Consider the following 19,258-nt stretch of genomic DNA (forward strand, 5'->3'; position numbering starts at 1 on the left):
TATGTGTTTATTGCCTGTGACAAGAACTACATTTCATACCCGGGTCTCTCTCTAAAATAATGTTGAGGAGGATTAGGGGAATGGATATACAATATAGTTCACTTAAAATCATCACCTTGAGACTCTACAAAATTTGTTGATTTTACTAAAATATCAGGGAAACAATGTTTGGGGCACAAAATTGTGTTTGTGCATTCAGTAGATTTTATCTCCTATTGATAAAGACAATTTGTATGACTGTCTTTGCCTGTTTGTGCATTCAGTAGATTTTATCTCCTATTGATAAAGACAATTTGTATGACTGTCTTTGCCTGTTTGTGCATTCAGTAGATTTTATCTCCTATTGATAAATCACACTTGTAGACGTCTTGCCTATGTGCATTGTAGATTTTATCTCCTAATATAAAGGACAATTGTTTGGCAGCCTGTTTTGTGCATTCAGTAGATTTTATCTCCTATTGATTAAGACAATTTGTATGACTGTCTCTGCCTGTTTGTGCTACAGTAGATTTTATCTCCTATTGATAAAGATAATTTTTATGACTGTCTTTGCCTGTTTGTGCTACAGTAGATTTTATCTCCTATTGATAAAGACAATTTGTACTGTCTTTGCCGCTGTTTTGCATTCATTTGTTTTATCTCCTATTATATAGAATATTTGTTAATACATTCTTTGCCCTTTTTATCTGTATATCAAGACCTTTCCTTGTTCAGTAATTTTTTTTGGTGTTTGACGGCCGTCATCGTATTATTATGATGATTACATAATGTGATTAAGTATTCCACATTAATACTTGTTTTTTAAAAAGAAATGTTCTATCATATTTTTATTTTAATAAATTTTAATAATTGTTTGCATGCATTAGTGTGTTGCACACAGCTGTGGTTCTCTCCCGGCTTGTGGCAGGTCAACTTAATTTAAAGAAATTGAGCATGATTATGAATCTAGTGACAGCAGTTGTTGAACTTACTGCTGTTCACTAGGACAGGCCATGTGAAACATATCACCTTGCCTGTTTTGTACTGTTTTAACAGTCCAAGTGCAGATCAAGCTTACCTAAATGTGACTATTAGATTTTGGTTACCATCATCTGAGAGTTCCTCCTCCTCTTCCTTCTCTTTTGTTGAATTTCTTCTATAAATGTGGTTTAGTGGTATGACACTCGCTTTCTGATCGGAAGGTCCTGGGTTCGAGCCTCGCTCGGCGCATAGTTGAGTCCTTGGAGAAGGCTGTTTACTCACATTCTCTCACCATACTCAGGTGTAAAATAGAACCTGGCCGTTAACAGCATTGTCTTTGTCCGAAAAAATTGTAACTGCCTAACAACGTCATGTTCCATCCGAAATGTTATTTGTTGCTGTTGGCCAGGGACTCCTTGTAAAGCGCTTTGAGCACATTTAGTGGATATTGCGCTATATGAAAGCTCATTTATAAAAAAAAAAAATTAAACAGAGGCCTCCTGCTGTTTGGAACTCATTGTCAAGGTCACAGAATGCTTCCGCAGACATGTCAATATTGATGATAGGTTCGCTGTGTCACTGTAGCCTAGGTCACCTTCAGTATATACATTGCATCCTAAAGCTTTATTCTTAAGAAAGCAAAACCCTGAAGGCTGTGCTATTTCATTTGCATTTTCTTCATGATATTTGTATTTTTTAAAGCTCTTGTGCCCTGAAATGGCATTTGAAATATTTTAGAATGGCTGGAGTTTGCTTGTTGTGTTTGGAAGCAAGATAAATAGACAAATAGCTCAAAGTCTGTCTAGTGAATGGTTTGCTGGGCAGTTGTCAATAATGTGTCTTTTTTTTTTTGAAGAGCAATGCATATATCCCTTATTCTTATCCACTTTTTGTTTGCTTCATAATCTAATTCTTTTGCAGTTTTTTAAAACAGGCTTGAAGCATATTTGCTGTCCTTAGTACTAAGTATATTGATGGTATGCTCTTGGATTCTACATCTGATCTCTATTTGTTCCCAGTTCCCCTTTGTCTTACTTTCTCTAGGGTACTTAAATTGTAATTCTAGAACTTTTTACTCTCCCTTTTTCTTCCTTTTTACTGGCGCTGATATGACCTTAATGTGTTGCAAGCGCCGTAAAAACCCTAAAAAAACAAAAACAAACATCACCTACCTCCCATAGTGGTAGTGAGGCACTTACTCTGTCTTCCATCCCCCTATATCTGTTTTCCAACACGCTTTCTGTCTTTGTCTTGGAATGGGATTACTTGGTTTTGTCCTGGCCCTGGCCGGAACCTGACTGGGAGGGAGACAGTCAAATGTATAGTAGCATTTTGGGAGATGATTTTTTTTGTCTTGTACTTCATCTCTCTGTTATGCACTGTCGTTTTTTTTTTGTTTTACAGATATTATGATTTGTAAACATTTGAGTGTGTTCCTCTTAGTGTGGACAGTCATAAAGTTAGCGTTTTAAGAGATGATATTTTTTGTCTTATATATCATCTCTCTGTTATGCACTGTAATTTTTTTTTGTTTTACATATGTTATGATTTTTAAACATTTGAGTGTGTTCCTCTTAGTGGGGACCTGTGCTTTTGTCAGAATGAGACGTTTAGGTTATCTCAAACTAAGAACACTGATATGTAGTATGCTCTTAGAATCTACACCTGTTCTCTATTTGAACCAGTTCCCCTTTGTCTTTCTTTTTCTTTGGTGCTTTATTTGTATTTCTATAACTTCTTTACTATCCCATTTTTCCCCTTTTTACTGGCGCTGATATGACCTAAATGTGTTGCAAGCGGTGTAAATAGAAAAAAAAACAATCTTTGACCTGTTGATTATCCTATCATCTTCCTTTTCCAACATTGATATGTCATCATTTAAGTGTTTTGAGGACTGATCTGTAAGCTGCCCATTCACTGCTTGGTGGATGCCTGAACGCATACCATCAAGTTGTCTGATTGTGATTACAACACTGTGCTGTTTGACCACATCGATACAAAGTTCTAAAAATAGAATTCCTTTAAGTTTATTTCAGTTTAGCATTTTTTGTGGTTCCCAGGGACCAGGTTTAGAATGTATAACTTGTTGATCACACGAAGGACTGTTAAAACAAATGTTCAAATTGTTATTTTACCATATGAACCCTTTCACTCCATTTCATTGTAATTACTATTATTGTAAATGAGTGAAATTACACTTTTCTGCTTTTTGGAGAAAATATTAACTGTTTTAAAGTGTCTGCTGTACATTTTGTTTTAGCTTCTCATTGATGCATTTTTTGCTCCGTGTCCATTTTATATGTCTCCCTTCTGTAGAGAAAACTGCCACTGGGGCTTGACTAATGCCATATTATTGTCTTTTTAGATGTAGATGCAGGGTGGGGTTCCTAACCTCCCATAGTGGGCAGGGAGGTACATACTGTGTCTTCTATCCCCCCATGTCTGTTTTCCAACATGCTTTCTGTCTTTGTCTTTGAATGAGATTACTTGGTTTTGTCCTGGCCCTGGCCAGATAGCCTGGCTGGGAGGGAAACAGTCAAATGTATATTTAGTTTTGGGAGATGATATTTTTTTCCTTGTAAATCATCTCTCTGTTATGCACTCTATTATGTTTTGTTTATGTATTATATATGATTTGTAAACATTTGATTGTATTCCTCTACTCTTAGTGGGAACCTGTGATTATGTCTGGATGAGACTTTTAGGTGATCTCAAACTTAAGTACACTGATAGTGTGCTCTTGGAATCTACATCTGTTCCCTATTTGAACCAATTCCCCTTTCTCTGCCGTATTCTTGGATGCTTTAATTGTAATTCTAGAACTTGATTTATTTTTTTGATTTAAAGGGATTGAAAAATGGATTAAAACTATATTTGAACAAAAATGAAAATGTACATTAAAATTTTATAAGAATGTTTGGTATCCTGGTTAATATTGTGTGAAGATAAGGACATCCCCTCTCACTAGATTCAAGTGCTCCAAATTCCAGCACACTCTATAATACGGCGCGTTAGTTGGAGTTTGGTGACCAAATTTTTTTCAATGAGTCTCTAATACACACTCTCATATAATGGGCAGGGAGGTACCAACTGTCTTCTAGTCTATTCCCCTATACTTATTTTCCAACTTGTTTTCTGGCTTTGTCTGGGAATGAGATTACTTGGTTTTTTCCTGGCCCTGGCCGGATATCCTGGCTGAGAGGGAAACAGTCAAATGTATAGTTAGTTTTGGGAGATGATATTTTTTTCTTTGTAAATTATCTCTCTGTTATACACTGTATTATGATTTGTTTACATGTTGTATATAATTTGTAAACATTTGAGTGTGTTCCTCTTAGTGGGGACCTGTGCTTAACGCCAGGATGAGACATTTAGGTGATCTCAAATTAAGTACTTTGATAGTGTGCTCTTGGAATCTACATCTGTTTCCTATTTGAACCAATTCCCCTTTGTCTTACCTTTTCTTGGGTGTACTTTAATTGTAATTCTAGAACTTTTTACTATCCCATATTCTTCCTGTTTACTGGCGCTGATATAACCTAAATGTGTTGAAAGCGCCATAAAACCCTTAAAAACAAAACAAACTATTACAGACTAGGGGTGTATTACAGCACACTTTATCAGCGTGTAGTGTCAGAAAAACCCCTATAGGTTCTATTTGATACAGGATAATAATTTTCGTTTTAAAGCCAAACAACTCAGTCACAAGACGTCGAGACATTGTTAATGTATTAATATGAGTGAGTTTGGTTGGAAATGGTTGGATTGGAGATATGCTTTGATGAAGTCAGAGAAGAGAGAGAAGAACTGCAACAGCCTATACCTTCAATTAAAGAGCAGTTTGATGTAGTCAGAGAACTGCAACAGCCTATATATACCACCTTCAATTAAAGAGCAGTTTGATGTAGTCAGAGAACTGCAACAGCCTATATATACCTTCAATTAAAGAGCAGTTGATGTAGTCAGAGAACTGCAACAGCCTATACGTTCAAACAAAAAGCAGTTTGATTTGGTCCGAGAAGAGAAAGAACCTCAATAGTCTATACCTTCAAAAAGGACTTGTTGAAAAGTGCTGACATCATTTGTCTGTTCATGGATTACAACTGCATGACATCAGAAACAGCATTCAGTATAGTTTTCAAGACAATTCAACGATGCTTCACGGCCTCACACTCACAGAATCCATCCTCGATCTTCGTCAAAAATAAATTAAGAACAATTTCAAACTGGCTTCAAGTTACTCTTTTATTTGACTTATTGTATTTTTCTTCCTTGTATAAAACAAAAAAAAACTTCTCCCCCTCCCCGCCTCAAATAGTATTTATATATTAAAAAATAAAGATATATAAAAACAAATAAAGAAAAAATAAAAATAAAATAAATCTGAGCCCATATTCTATCCTTCTAGGAAAATGCCACCCCATCCGCATTTCCATTTATGCGGCCGCATAACTAGCCGTACTCATGTCTTTGCCGCATATTTCGTCATTTTAGTGTAGAAAAGAATAAAATGAAAAAAAAAAAAAAAACCCAACAAAGAAAGAAAGAAACACGTGGCATGCGATCAGTGGCTGATCGTAATAATAATAATAATAATAATAATAATAATAATAATAATAATAATAATAATAATAATAATAATAATAATAATAATAATAATGATAATAATAATAAAGTATATCTCACACACACACACACACACTACTACTACTACTACTACTACTACTACTACTACTACTACTACTACTACTACTACTACTACTACTCTTACTACTACTACTACTTCTAATATTACTACCACGACTACTACAACCACCATCACATCATCATTGCTACCACAATTACTACAACCACCACCAACACATCATCACTACCGCTACTACTACTACAACAACCGCCACCACCACATCATTACCACTACAACAGCAACCAACACACCACCACCACTATCACAACCATGATCATCACTACCACTGTTACAACCACCACCATCACATCGCTACTACTACTACTACTACTACTACTACTACTACTACTACTACTACTACTACTACTACTACTACTACTACTACTACTACTACAACCACAACATCAACGTCATTACCATTACTAATGGAAGCGTGCAGAAAAAATGTTCTTTTTATTTTTGATTCTTTTTTTTATTTTTTTTTTTTTAGAAAATAAAAGACTTTTTTTTTTACAAAGGTAGGCCTGATAACTGTGAGGTTAAGAGAAATGGGTTAATTAAAAAAATATATAATAGTTTTTAGTTTATTATCATATGTTAGTTTCATTAATTATCTGTTAGTTTTATATTATCCGATTTTGTTTAGTCTTTTATCTTTTTTCTTCTTCTTCTTCTTCTTCTTCTTCTTCTTCTTCTTCTTCTTCTTCTTCTTCTTCTTCTTCTTCTTCTTCTTCTTCTTCTTCTTCTTCTTCTTCTCTTCTTCTTCTGGGTGGGGTTCCAGACCTCTCATACTGGGTGGGGTTCCTGACCTCCAATAGTGGGCAGGGAGGTACATACTGTGTCTTCTATCCTCCTATATCTGTTTTCCAACTTGCTTTCTGTCTTTGTCTTGGAATGAGATTACTTGGTTTTGTCTTGGCCCTGGCTGGGAGGGAAACAGTCAAATGCATAGTTATTGTTTTGGGAGATATTATTTTCCTTGTAAATCATCTCTCTGTTATATATTATTATATTTGATACTTTGAATGTTAATTTATGCATTTGGGTGTATCTCTCTTTGTTGGATCCTGTGCTTGTGTCTGGATGAGACTTTTAGGTGATCTCAAACTAACTACATTAGTCGTATGCTCTTGGAATCTACATCTGCTCCCTATTTGAACTAATTCCCCTTTGTCTTGCTCAGTCTTGGGGCTTTCTTTAATTGTAATTCTAGAGCTTAACTATCACATTTTCTTCCTTTTTACTGGCGCTAATATGACCTAAATGTGTTGCAAGTGCCGTAACACCCTTAAAAACAAACAAAAAACAAGACCTCTAATAGTGGGCAGGGAGGTACTGTATCTGTTTTCTAATTGATTTTTTTCTTTGTCTTGGAATGAGATTACTCAGTTTTGTCCTGAACCTGGCCGGAGTCCTTGGCTGGGAGGGAAACAGTCGAATGTATAGTTATAGTTTTGGGAGATGATATTTTTTTCCCTGTAAATTATCTATCTGTTATGTAGTTATTTTTATTTTAACATAAGATTTGTAAACAGTTGAGTGTATTCCTCTTAACTCTTAGTGGGATCTTGTGCTGGTGTCTGGGTGAGACTTTTAGGTAGGTAATCTCAAACTAAATACACTGATTGTGTGCTCTTGGAATCTACATCTGTTCCCTTTTTTCCCTTACGTCATGCTTTTTGCTCAAGTCCATTTAACTGCACATCTAGAATGTTTTTACTATCCAATTTTTTTCCTTTTTACCCACGCTGATATGATCTAAATGTGTTGCAAGCGCGTTAAACCCTTAAAAACAAAACTTCTTCTTCTTGCTTTTAAATTTGTATATTGTTTGCTTGTTTACTGTAATAATTTATTATTGCTCTTTCATACAAGACATATGAATAAATAGGTACAAATTGTATCATAATTTTGACGTTTCTGGCATACCTTGTGGCGTAATATCACTTTTTTGATGAATTTTTGTGGCATAATTTGGGAGGGGGGAGGGGGGGGGGGAAGGGGGGTTGGTGGTATTTCCTGGAGGGACAGATCATAATGCAAGGAAAGAAAACCAACATATTCTCCCCCAAAAGTGGTATCGCTGATTAAGGAAGTCGTCTCATCATCGTGGCCTATCCCTTCTGGACGTATCTCCTTAACTGCCAAACGAAACAATCTTCTGTCCTGCTCCATCATTGTTCCACATTCAGTCACTGTCTTATTCATCCATTCGCTGATGTCTTGTGACCATCTTCATCCTCTTGGTCTCCATCTCTCTCTGTTACCCTCCACAATACCCTCTAGACATTTTTTTCCAGTGTCATGTCTCTTGATATATCCAAAAGAAGCGAGTTCTAATTTCTGTATCATCTTGATGAGATGTGGCTCTCTAATACCCTGGGACTCTTTCACATTTTGGTTAGTTTCCTTTACTGCCCAGGGAATACGGATAATTTTCTGTTAGCATTTTATTTCAAATGCATTTATTTTATTCTCATCGTTCTTTTTTTATTGTTCATGATTCAAATCCATATAATGCTGTTGGAAGTATGTATGTTCTTAATATTTTCATTTTCAATTGGATGATTTCACTTTTCAATAATGTCATCATTTTTGTCAATTTTGTTTGGACAAGTGCTAGCCCCGTTGGATAAGGGAAGTAAGGCAGGAAATAATACTTGATAAACAGAGTATGTATTGGCTACCTCCCATTTCAGCTTGCTCTGATTCTCGCCCGCTTTTTGACTTCTCTCGAGAGCATGGCAGAATTAAGATAGTAGCCTACTGTGTCTACCTACTACTGAATCCATATTGAAATAACTAAATGTATTTTAATGTTCTAAAGAAGTTGCAAAACTGCTGAGGTCGTTGTTTTGCACAATAGAAATAGAGGTATAGAAAAAGAAAGGTCTGAAGATGAAAAGGAAAAAAAAATGACCGATTAAAGTATTTTATAACAGTTCCATAAAACATAAAAACTTCAAAAATTCCCCCTGCATACTTAATGTTCTGAATGGTGTGGATGGCACTCTTTGTTACGGTATACATGACATTTATACATGACATTTATACCGGTAGGTCTGTAGCGGGCAAAAGAAACGTGAATATTACTCAACTCTGCAAATGAATTTTACGTATGAAGCTGATCATCATCATCGTCATCGTCTAGGCTGATGTTATTGGCGTAGTTGTCAGCATCATCATTATCATCATTATCGCTAACACGACTTTCATCACCACATATTAATTCCAGAGAGAGAGAGAGAGAGAGAGAGAGAGAGAGAGAGAGAGAGAGAGAGAGAGAGAGAGAGAGAGAGAGAGAGAGAGAGAGAGAGAGAGATGATCATGTTCTTACAAATCAAGATCAACTGTTTTTAAAACGAACGAAACAAAACAACCCCTCACCACAAAAAAACAAAAACAAAAAGCAACAACAACAAATAAACACAACAAAAACAAAACAAAAAAAACAAAACAAAACAAAGCAAAATGCAAACACCTACCCACATATAATCTATGTGATCCAAGTTAGGACTTGTCTAGCCTATTGGCAGATATACGTGTAGATATGTATATCCGTATCAATTGATCAGCTGTCCTCCGAAAACCACAGAGGCATTGCAATGACAGTGTTGGCAGGAGCCGGTGTTACCTACATAAAAACAAGAACTCTACTATGCGCCGAGTGAGGCTCGAACCCAGAACCTTCCGATTCGAAAGTGAATGTCATACCACGAGACCACACAGCGCACAATTTTGAGGTTACTCAAGATTGGCTCAACTATTTTGTGCTGTTTGGGCGTTTACTAAGATATCAAACTGGGTGGGGTTACTGACCTCCCATAGTGGGCAGGGAGGTACTTACTGCGTCTTCTATCACCCTATATCTGTTTTCCAACATGCTGTCTGTCTTTGTCTTGGAATGAGATTACTTGGGTTTTGTCATGGTCCTGGCCAGATGTTGAGAGGGAAACAGTCAAATGTATAGTTAGTTTTGGGAGATGATATTTTTTTCCTTGTAAATCATCTGTTATGTATTGTTATTTTTTATTTTTAACATTTGATTTGTAACCATTTGAGTGTATTCCTCTTAGTGGGATCTTGTGCTGGTGCCTGGGTGAAACTTTTAGGTGATCTCAAGCTAAGTACTTCGATAGTGTGCTCTTGGAACCTACATCTGTTTCCTATTTGAACCAATTCCCCTTTGTCTTACCTTTTCTTGTGTGTTTTAATTTTAATTCTAGAACTTTTTACTATCCCATTTTCTTCCTTTTTACTGGCGCTGATATGACCTTAATTCGTTGCAAACGCCGTAAAACTCTTTAAAAAAAAAACAAAAAAAAAACAAGAAATCAAACCCTATCCCTTTCTTTTGGGGGGCATTTATCACCTATGCTTAACTTACTTGCTGTGTCTTCTATGCCCCTTTATATGTTTCTGAATGCTTTCTGTCTTTGTCTGGGAATGGGATTGTTTGGTATTGTCCTGGCCCTTGCCCGAGTCATTGGCTGAGAGGGAAAAAGTCAAACGTATAGTATTAGTTTTTGGAGGTGTTATTTTCCTTGTAAATCATCTCTCCATATTGTACTGATAGCTTGGTTTTTTTGTCGCAAACATGTGGGTGTTTCTCTTATTGGAATCCTGTTCTGGTGTCTGGGTGAGACTTTGGTGATCTCAAACTAGGTACACTGAAGGTGTGCTCTTGGAATCTGCATCTGTTCCCTATTTGAACCAATTCTCCGTTGACTTACTTTACTTGTAATTCTAGAATTCTTTGACCATCCCATTTTCTTCCTTTTTACTGGCGCTGATATGACCTAAATACGTTGTAAGTGTCGTAAACCTTTTAAAAACAAAACAAACAAAACAGAAAGTGAAATGTTGTGCTATTTGAACGTAGACAAAGCAATGAAACTCTACCCTCTTCTTTTTGGGGACATTCCTCACTATGTTTGATTGAACTGAAGTATTTCTGAAAAGAAAAACAAAAACAAAAAAAAATAATAAAATCAAAACCGAACAAAAATACTACTTGGTGTAAAGCACCTACGGACAATGTTTAGAGTTATGGCCCTTGAATGATTACTCATAGTGTAACTGATAATAATGATGACTACAAGGGTAGAATTCTTTATGTTTTTAATTTCAATTTTGAAAAGTGCATCGGTACTGCCTTTTTCGCTGTTCTCGTTACTGCAATATAACATCGTTTTCTTTCATGCAATTTTTATGCTACGACCAAACCTATTTCAGTCATTGTTCTCAAGTTCATGAATATTTATATTCATCTGCTTCTATCTATCACGCCATCTTTATTTTATTCATCAAAACAAGTACCGTGCGGCACAAACAATCACATTTTACCCACTCAAACAAATGACACAACATTACACACCCATGTCGTTCTTTTCAAATATCTTTTTGTAAAGAACGTGACAGTTGGCCTTTGAAGCGTAGCCATTGTAAACTAAAAAGCCTGGCACCGACCAAAAAATTATGTCAAAAGATTAATCTTTAGTCACAAAAGAATACACAAATCGTGAGTTGTATCGTAGCCATCTTTAACTTATAGATAGAATGCGCTTGGCCAAGGAGTTCACAACATTGCCATCCGGAAGTATAACGGACCAACACACACACTCTGTGTAACCATGAACTTTTATAGTCTGGTTAATACAGTTTAGTGAGAACAACTCACAAACACGGATGGCAAAAACAATAACAAAGGCCTGAGTGACGTCATCTGCATACTATCTATAGCCTGACACTGACTAAAAAATGACGTCAAAATGCCAGTCTTTGGCCGCAAAAGAAAACAAATCGTGAGTTGTATTCAATAGTTCAACCAATGGGATCACTTGTTTCAATGAGCACTACTAACAACAACTCACTAGGCGGTGCAAAAACCAAATAATGATGTCAAAATGCCAGTATTTTAGGGTATCAGTGCGTAGCCATCGTTAAGTATTAACCTGACACTGAAACCCAAAAAAGACTGGCATTTTGACGTCATTATTTGGTTTTTGACACCGCCCAGTGAGTTGTCGTTAGTAGAGCTCATGGAAATAAGTTATTTAATTGGTTGAACTATTGAATACAACTCACGATTTGTTTTCTTTTGTGGTAAAAGACTGGCATTTTGACGTCATTTTTTGGTCAGTGTCAGGCCATAACTTTACGAAGGCCACGATCAGTGTCAGGCCCGTTTCCTTGAGTTCTACTAACGACAACTCACTGGCCGCTGCACAACCCTAAAAAATGACGTCAAAATAAAAGTCCTAGTGGATCTCAGTGTCCGGCTATAAGTTAAAGATGGCGACGGTTAAAGCGTAGCCATCGTTATGTTATAGCTTGATACTGAAATCCAAAAGGACTGGCAGTTTGACGTCATTATTTGGTTTTTGCACCGCCTAGTGAGTTGTCGTTAGTAGAGCTCATGGAAACAAGTTATTTCATTGGTTGAACTATTGAATACAACTCACGATTTGTTTTCTTTTGTGGCAAAAGACTGGCATTTTGACGTCATTTTTTGGTCAATATCAGGCCATAACTTTACGAAGGCCACGGTTGAAGCCGTCTCGGTTGATTTTAGCACCGTTTGAGGGTTCTCTTTTGTGACCCGTTGTCTCAAAATTGGTATTGGCTGGGATCTTCTGACCTCCTATAGTGGGCAAGAGGTCACTTGCTCTGTCATCTATCCCCCATATCTGTGTTCCCTTTCCACGTTGCTTTCTCCCTTTTTCTGGATTGAGGTTGTTGTTGCTGTTGTTGTTGTTGTTGTTCTTTTTATTTTTTTTAAAAACCTGTTGTAGCAGTCATGTCACGGCTTTGATGATCAATACTGCGAATTGTATCCGTCACTTCTAAATAATTATATTCCTTTTAATTCTTGTTATCATCAACATAACTAACTCACTTCTCTGAATTATATCATAACGATGCTTTAATGATAAACTGATCGGAGTCAGTCACAAGGAGTGCCGTGCAGCTGAAACATTCAGCTAATCATTATAAAACAACCCCAACTATATTAAGACATACCCCAGGGGTCCCGATAGATCAGTTGGTAGAACACTCATTTCACTTGAAAAGGACCGAGATCGATTCTGGGTGAAGTCGAGTTTTTTTTTTACCGACCCCCTATCCACCCAGCAGTGATTGGGTAGATGGGTCTGTTAGATCTGGTTGAAAGAATGTTGCGCTATTCTAGCGTCATATCCGAAGGGTAGCAAGCAATTGCTATAATACATATCACGCTATAGATACCGGGATACAATTCGGCTCCATGGGCCCAATGGCTTTAAAGGTTTCTACAAAGACATAACCCATCGATACATTTCATAGACTGTGTTATCATTTGAACACATGATAAAGGGAGTGGTTTTTTTGTGTTCTGAAAACAGTTCTAAACAACAGTTCTGCAACTGGAGCTCAGCTCGCTCGAAAATTATATTATTTCAACAAATTATATAAATGTGACAACAATCATATCGATTTGTAACATTTTTATTTCAACATTGCAGTAAAAACATAAGTACAAACAATTATCAATTATAATTCTCACCATCAAAGTGAGATTAACACATCACATTCATGAGATTTTATTTATTTTTTATTAAAACAAAGTCACGCCAACCATAGATACATTTCATGCAAGCATTGTCATGCGAGTATATCGACATGTTAATGAATGATGTACAGAGACATTTTGTTAAAATAAAATGATGTTCTCCATACAATAGGATACGTTCATTTTTTGTTGTTGATGGCTGAGGAAGGTATCAAAACCAACAAGTTCAGTGTCACTTATTATGTTGTTGTTTTTGAAGATGTTCAACTAAATTTTGTACAATACTCTTAAAGTTTCATATTACGATGACTCTGATGCGATGAGAGATGAGGGGAAATAAAAGAATATTCAAAAGAACATTATGATTTACGAACCAGAAGCATTGCAGTTTTTATGATCCCATCGGTGTCTTCAGCTATAAAAATTGAATGTAAATATTTACGTAAATGAGAGCCGACTAACTGAGATATAATTATCAGGCTATTTCTATCTTTAGCACTAAATTTATCAACGGAGTACGAGCCAATCGTGTGATGGTAGGACCTTTGGATCTGAAAGGTATTGGGTTCGATCCTGATGGAGACATTGCTTTTTTGTTCTGTTCCGTATTATATGTCCTCACACATGCGGAGAGGTGTCGCCTTTTAAATAGCATTTTCCGAAAAGGACTTGAGATTGAAATTTTGTGAGTAAAAAGTAATGATGAGGTAAGAAAATGGAATATGAGAGAAAATTATGGAAAGCAAAAATATTGCTAAGATGAGAGAATATGGAGAATCGGAGATTAGAGAAGTAATGTAATAAGGAAATGAATAATGTCGTTGGTATCAACATCACATTAGTTCAACAATATCGTCATTACAAAATTACATCTTGACAAGCCAAACTTCATTGTGTCTATCCTTGAATGTGTAAGGGCCGTCATAACCAGCTGTATAGAAATATTTGTCCTCGACCTTTGACACAGAAGCCACGTCTTGGGTTAGGATCATTACGTTATCAATGTAGTCTTGCTCAGAGGCGTATCCGCCGAAAGATCTGGAATGAAGAATATTTTTATAGATATACGCGTAATTGGATTTTAAACATACGAGTAGATCGCCAAACACACACACACACACACACACACACACACACACACACACATATATATATATAAACCTTCAATTTGATATGATAGATTTCGATTATTTGATTTCAGGCAGATAGTCACAACGATTTTAGTTAAATAATGAAAAAAAAAACCCCAAAAAAACAAACACACACACACTACATTATTGAGATATAAGTGAGTGTCTTTGAGGATTTACCTGACAAAAACGTCAACAGATGGGATACTGGAGATGTAGACTCTGGGATCCTTTGGTGCGATGGGATCAGCTTGCTGGTCGTTGGGAATCATAAAATGCATCGTGAATTCGCTTTCACAGGTGGGACCTGGGCCATGGGCGATTTTGGTGACAACAGGGGCGGTCATGGGAATCTTTACACCTGATGGAAATTTATGATAATAATAGTAATAATGAGGATGATGATGATGATGCTGATGACAATAATAGTAATAATAATGATGACAACGATGATGATGATGATGATGATAATAATAATAATAATAATAATAACTTTTATTCTTATCATTATTGTTATTATTATTATTATTATTATTATATTATTATTATTATTATTATTATTATTATTATTATTATTATCATTATTATTATTATTATTATTATTATATAATAATACATAATAGAATTATCATTATGATGATGATAATGATATTAATAATGACGATAATAATAATACATCTGACGCACATTGTCATAAAATCGAGCAATATTGAACATGGCGAGGGACAGAATTGTTGCAATAATGGCAAAAGTGTTACCCATCTGTTTTGTTCTTGGATAAGACAGTTCTCATATCTCATCTACCCACTCAAGTGTGAATTTGGAATTTCAGTAATGGATATTGCAACAGCGCTAGTGCAACACAGAACAAGTATAAGTAAGCATAAAATGAAAAATTGTTCCACGTGTCCTGCTTTGGGGGGGGGGGGGGGCACGAAGAATCGTTTAGCGCGTTGAATAAATGGTGAAACCGTAGAAATGCATTAAATGAAAGGGTACATAGCATATTTAATTACGTCGGCGGCTTTGATGACGGTGATGGCGATTGCTGTGGAGTTAATTGTACTTGATGTGACTTTGATAATATTGTTAATGATGATGATGTGGGTGGTGGTGGTGGTGGTGACGATGATGATGATGATGATGATGATGATGATGATGATGATGATGATGATGATGTAGATAATGCTGATGATGCTAATGGTGATGATGAAGAAGATGCCTAACAGACTTCATGTCTCGTTCTACGTGATACGTGTTGCTGTTGGTCAGGGAGCCGTTGTAAAACGATTTGAGCACGTTTAGTGGATATTGCGCTATATAAAAGCTCTAGTTTGTTTGTTTTGTTTAAGATGATCATCGTTCTGACCTTATCAATCAGGAAAAATGAATGTGATAATGACATTGCCGATAATGATGTTTGGTTTTGATGAAGTTGTTGTTACTCCTAATAATGACAAAATCACAAAAGATAATTGTTTCAATGGCGTCAAAACAGGTCTTTTTTGTTCATGTTGCTATTGTTATTTCAATATCTTTTTTATTCTCGCTTCTTTCATTTTCATATCATCACCACTCTATACTAATTCCGCTGACTTCTCTCCCTCGAAATTCATAAATAATTCACAAGACATTTTATTTGACGAATAAGGAGTTTCAGATCACACAGGGAAATACACAAATCTCGCACAAACATGCTCACAGTAATTTGTTATTTTCTAAAACAAACCTTTTGCGTTTTGTCCAGAGATGTAGTCAAACAGAAGGTGAAACATTTGGGAGTTGTTATCATCTCGGCTCATTGCTGTACTGTTTGTTGTTGCCCATTTTGTCTCTCCGTAGCGGCGAAGTTCATAATTCTGAAAAAAATAAGAACGTTTGAATAAGGTCATCCATTTTTTACGAGGCGCATTTTTGCCATTTTAACTATCTATGAATCATAATAGAAAATGTTCAAAATCACAGCGGGTTCCGTAATCTATAGTTAAAGAATTCCGAAATAAAAGAAGAATAAGGCCTTTAGGTATGCTTCGTTTCATATGGCGGAACAAGACTAAGCGCGCAGGTTCGAAGCTCTTTAAGTTCTTAAGTTCCAACACCTCGACGTGTTTTTAAAGATTCTGTCATGTTGCGCCAGCCTAAACCAAGAACAATGTAGTAAATGAAATATCCATTTTATTTTGTCATGTTAAATAATACATGTAATCGTTTCATTTCATAACTAACATTATTTGAAATAGATCTATTGTTAAACGTACCAGTCTCTCATTATCACTTTAAACGAGTGAAACGTATTTCTCGGGAAAGGAACTCCTTCACATGTTGGTAATCCGTTTTACAAAACCGTCGCTAAAATCATTCTAACAATGACTAAAACTAATAATTCAGCTATTAGCGCCCTTATTTGAGAAGACCCACCCATCATATTTCACAGGTACAAATCTTGAAATGTATATCAAATCAAAACATTTCTGATTACATTTAATAAAAACTCCACATTTTCCCTTTATTTGTCAATCTTTGCCACAACCAAAACAAAAAGTTTTACTATTAGTATTATGTCTTCTGTTCTAGAAGGCGGACATAACCAAAGCACAATAGTTACTCAAATAATATCTGAAACAGCCAACCACACTTTCCTGAACTACGAGCAAGACAAGATAATATAATACTTCGTCAGGAGCAGTTCAGATCAGCGAGAAACCCTTTACATCTCAATGAAGAAATAAAAAAAACAACAACAACAAATTAAAAAAAAAAAACAGAAAAAAAAACCCCAACAAAACAAAACAAAAACAAACAAAGATCCCAAACAATTGAGGTTTAAAAAAACCAAGAAAAAACCCCCCAAAAACAATTTTGTTTTATAAAAGCCACGAAAAAGAAAGAAGAAACAGATAAACTAAACACTGATATTATGCCCCCCCCCCCCCCCCCCCCCCCCCCCCCCCCCCGCCCCTGACAAACAAACAAACGAACATGTAAAACCAACCCAAACAAAGAACAAATATAAAAACCAAACAAATAAAAGACAAACAGATAAATTTAAAAAATGACATCAAAGTCAAAACAAAGCAAAACAAACAACTTACGTTTGTTTTGTTGAGGACAGAGTAAGTTGGACAATCCAGTCCGTGGCATTTTGGATCACTTCCAGTACCGGGAACGGCAGCCGCCATGATCGAGGTCAAGGCTATGGACAGGATTGCGACAGGGTTGTCAGATTATTTTTCAACAAAATGCCAGGGGAAGACTCAAAAAATGCCAAAACACTCAAAAAAATGCCAAAGTCTGTTGACTCCCACCCCCACTAAGAAAACTACTCACTTTTGATAGACAATTTACTATCATATCCTGGTGGCTTGCGTGTTTTCTTTTCTTTTTTTTTCTTTTTTTTTTGAATTATACTAAATTTCCTGTTGGGGTAATTTTTTTATTAAGAAAAGGTGTCATTTGAAGTATAATATACAAGAAAAGAAAATGCCAAATGAAAATGCCAAATGCCAAATGATTTTTCTAATGCCAAACGGTTTTCAAAAATGCCAGATTTTTGGAATCTGGCATTTAAAATGCCAAACTGGCAACCCTGGATTGCGACGAGAAGGATGGAGCGATTCATCTTGACTTTTGATCTTGTGTGACTGGAGGTAGGAAAGAAAGCCCACAAAGAAAATATAGAAAAGGAGTAAAGTAAAAAAAAACAAAAAAAAAAAAAAACAAAAACAAAAAAAAACAAACAAACTTAAGTGGGCTTGGGATAGGGAAGGTGGGTGTGACGACAGATAATATATCATGTGACCCATTGCCTCAATTCGGTAATAAGAGTGAACAAGATTTCGAAAAAAAAATAATTAAAGAATTTAATTTGAAATCGGTCAGAATGATGACATTTGAGAATTAAGCAGATTGGAAATCAACATTTATTTTTCTCAAATGGACATGATATAGAATCAAAGTGAATTTCATCATTTGGCCCTCAAACTCAGTTTTCAAATTTGGTTATTACCGACAATAAATATAAAATACAAGATGGACGTTGAGTACTATTTTCTCTTCTGAAAGCTGCCTTAATTCACTATATTATTATAATGTGTACGTAGTAGAAGCGCGGCCATTTTAAGAAAGGAAGGAAGAAATTTATCGTACTAACACAACTAAAGCCCAGCAACTATCTTGACTTAAAGAAGTTTATGATCTTCAGTTTTGCACGAAAATCTCCTGTGCCTCTATGCGGTCTTGTGGTATGATATTGGCTTGGGTTCGAGCCTCACTCGGCGCATAGTTGCGTCCTTGGAAAAGGCTCTTTACTAACACTTCTCACCGTACTCAGGTGTAAAATGAGTACATGACCGTTAACAGCATTGTCTCTGTCGAAAAAAATGTATTATCGCCTTACATGCGTCATGTCTCGTTCTACATGTCACTTGTTGCTGTTGTAAAGCGCTTTGAGCACGTTTAGTTGATATTAAGCTATATAAAAGCTCAAGTTTTATCTCCTTGTATATAAACCTATTATCTCGACATGATACTGGTTTTTGACAGTGGGCCACATATGCCTGAAATATGGACAAAATGAGTAAGCGTGTCCTCTTTGTCTTTAACTCACACAATTGGAAGAAATGTATTAAAATTGAGCATGTAGGATAGATAATTTTATTCAACTATCATTAACATGCAATCAGATAAAAACATTAGCTTTGATACTACGCCTATAATTTGTCTCAGAAAAAATGAAATAAATAGTCATGGGGTAGAAATAAACCAGGTAAACAACGGATATAGTCGTTGTTAGGGTTGAGTGAGTTAATCCCCTCGTATTTCTTCTTGTATCCCATCCGTGTAATGTAGTAAAAAAGAGCTTTTATATAGCGCAATATCTACTAAACGTGCTCAAAGCGCTTTACAAGGGGTCCCTGGGTCAACAGCAAC

At 35.9% G+C, this 19,258-nt stretch overlaps 1 protein-coding gene across 1 annotated transcript in view; it reads right to left on the bottom strand.

Annotated features, from left to right (window-relative positions):
- Positions 1–13,119: 13,119 nt before the first annotated feature.
- LOC144964901 (heme-binding protein 2-like) overlaps positions 13,120–19,258 on the bottom strand; it is a 6,959-nt gene continuing 820 nt past the window's right edge. The window contains exons 2-5 of the mRNA XM_078899637.1: positions 17,422–17,522; positions 16,059–16,188; positions 14,510–14,690; positions 13,120–14,237 (exon numbers count right to left, since the gene is read on the bottom strand). Of these exons, the coding sequence (XP_078755763.1) occupies positions 14,066–14,237; positions 14,510–14,690; positions 16,059–16,188; positions 17,422–17,508 (570 nt within the window). The 5' untranslated portion in view covers positions 17,509–17,522 and the 3' untranslated portion in view covers positions 13,120–14,065. The remainder of the gene's footprint in view (positions 14,238–14,509; positions 14,691–16,058; positions 16,189–17,421; positions 17,523–19,258) is intronic.

Source organism: Berghia stephanieae, chromosome 2, assembly GCF_034508935.2.
Source record: "Berghia stephanieae isolate SIO BIC M18660-M18661 chromosome 2, UCSD_Bste_1.3, whole genome shotgun sequence".
Taxonomy (NCBI): Eukaryota; Metazoa; Mollusca; class Gastropoda; order Nudibranchia; family Aeolidiidae; genus Berghia; species Berghia stephanieae.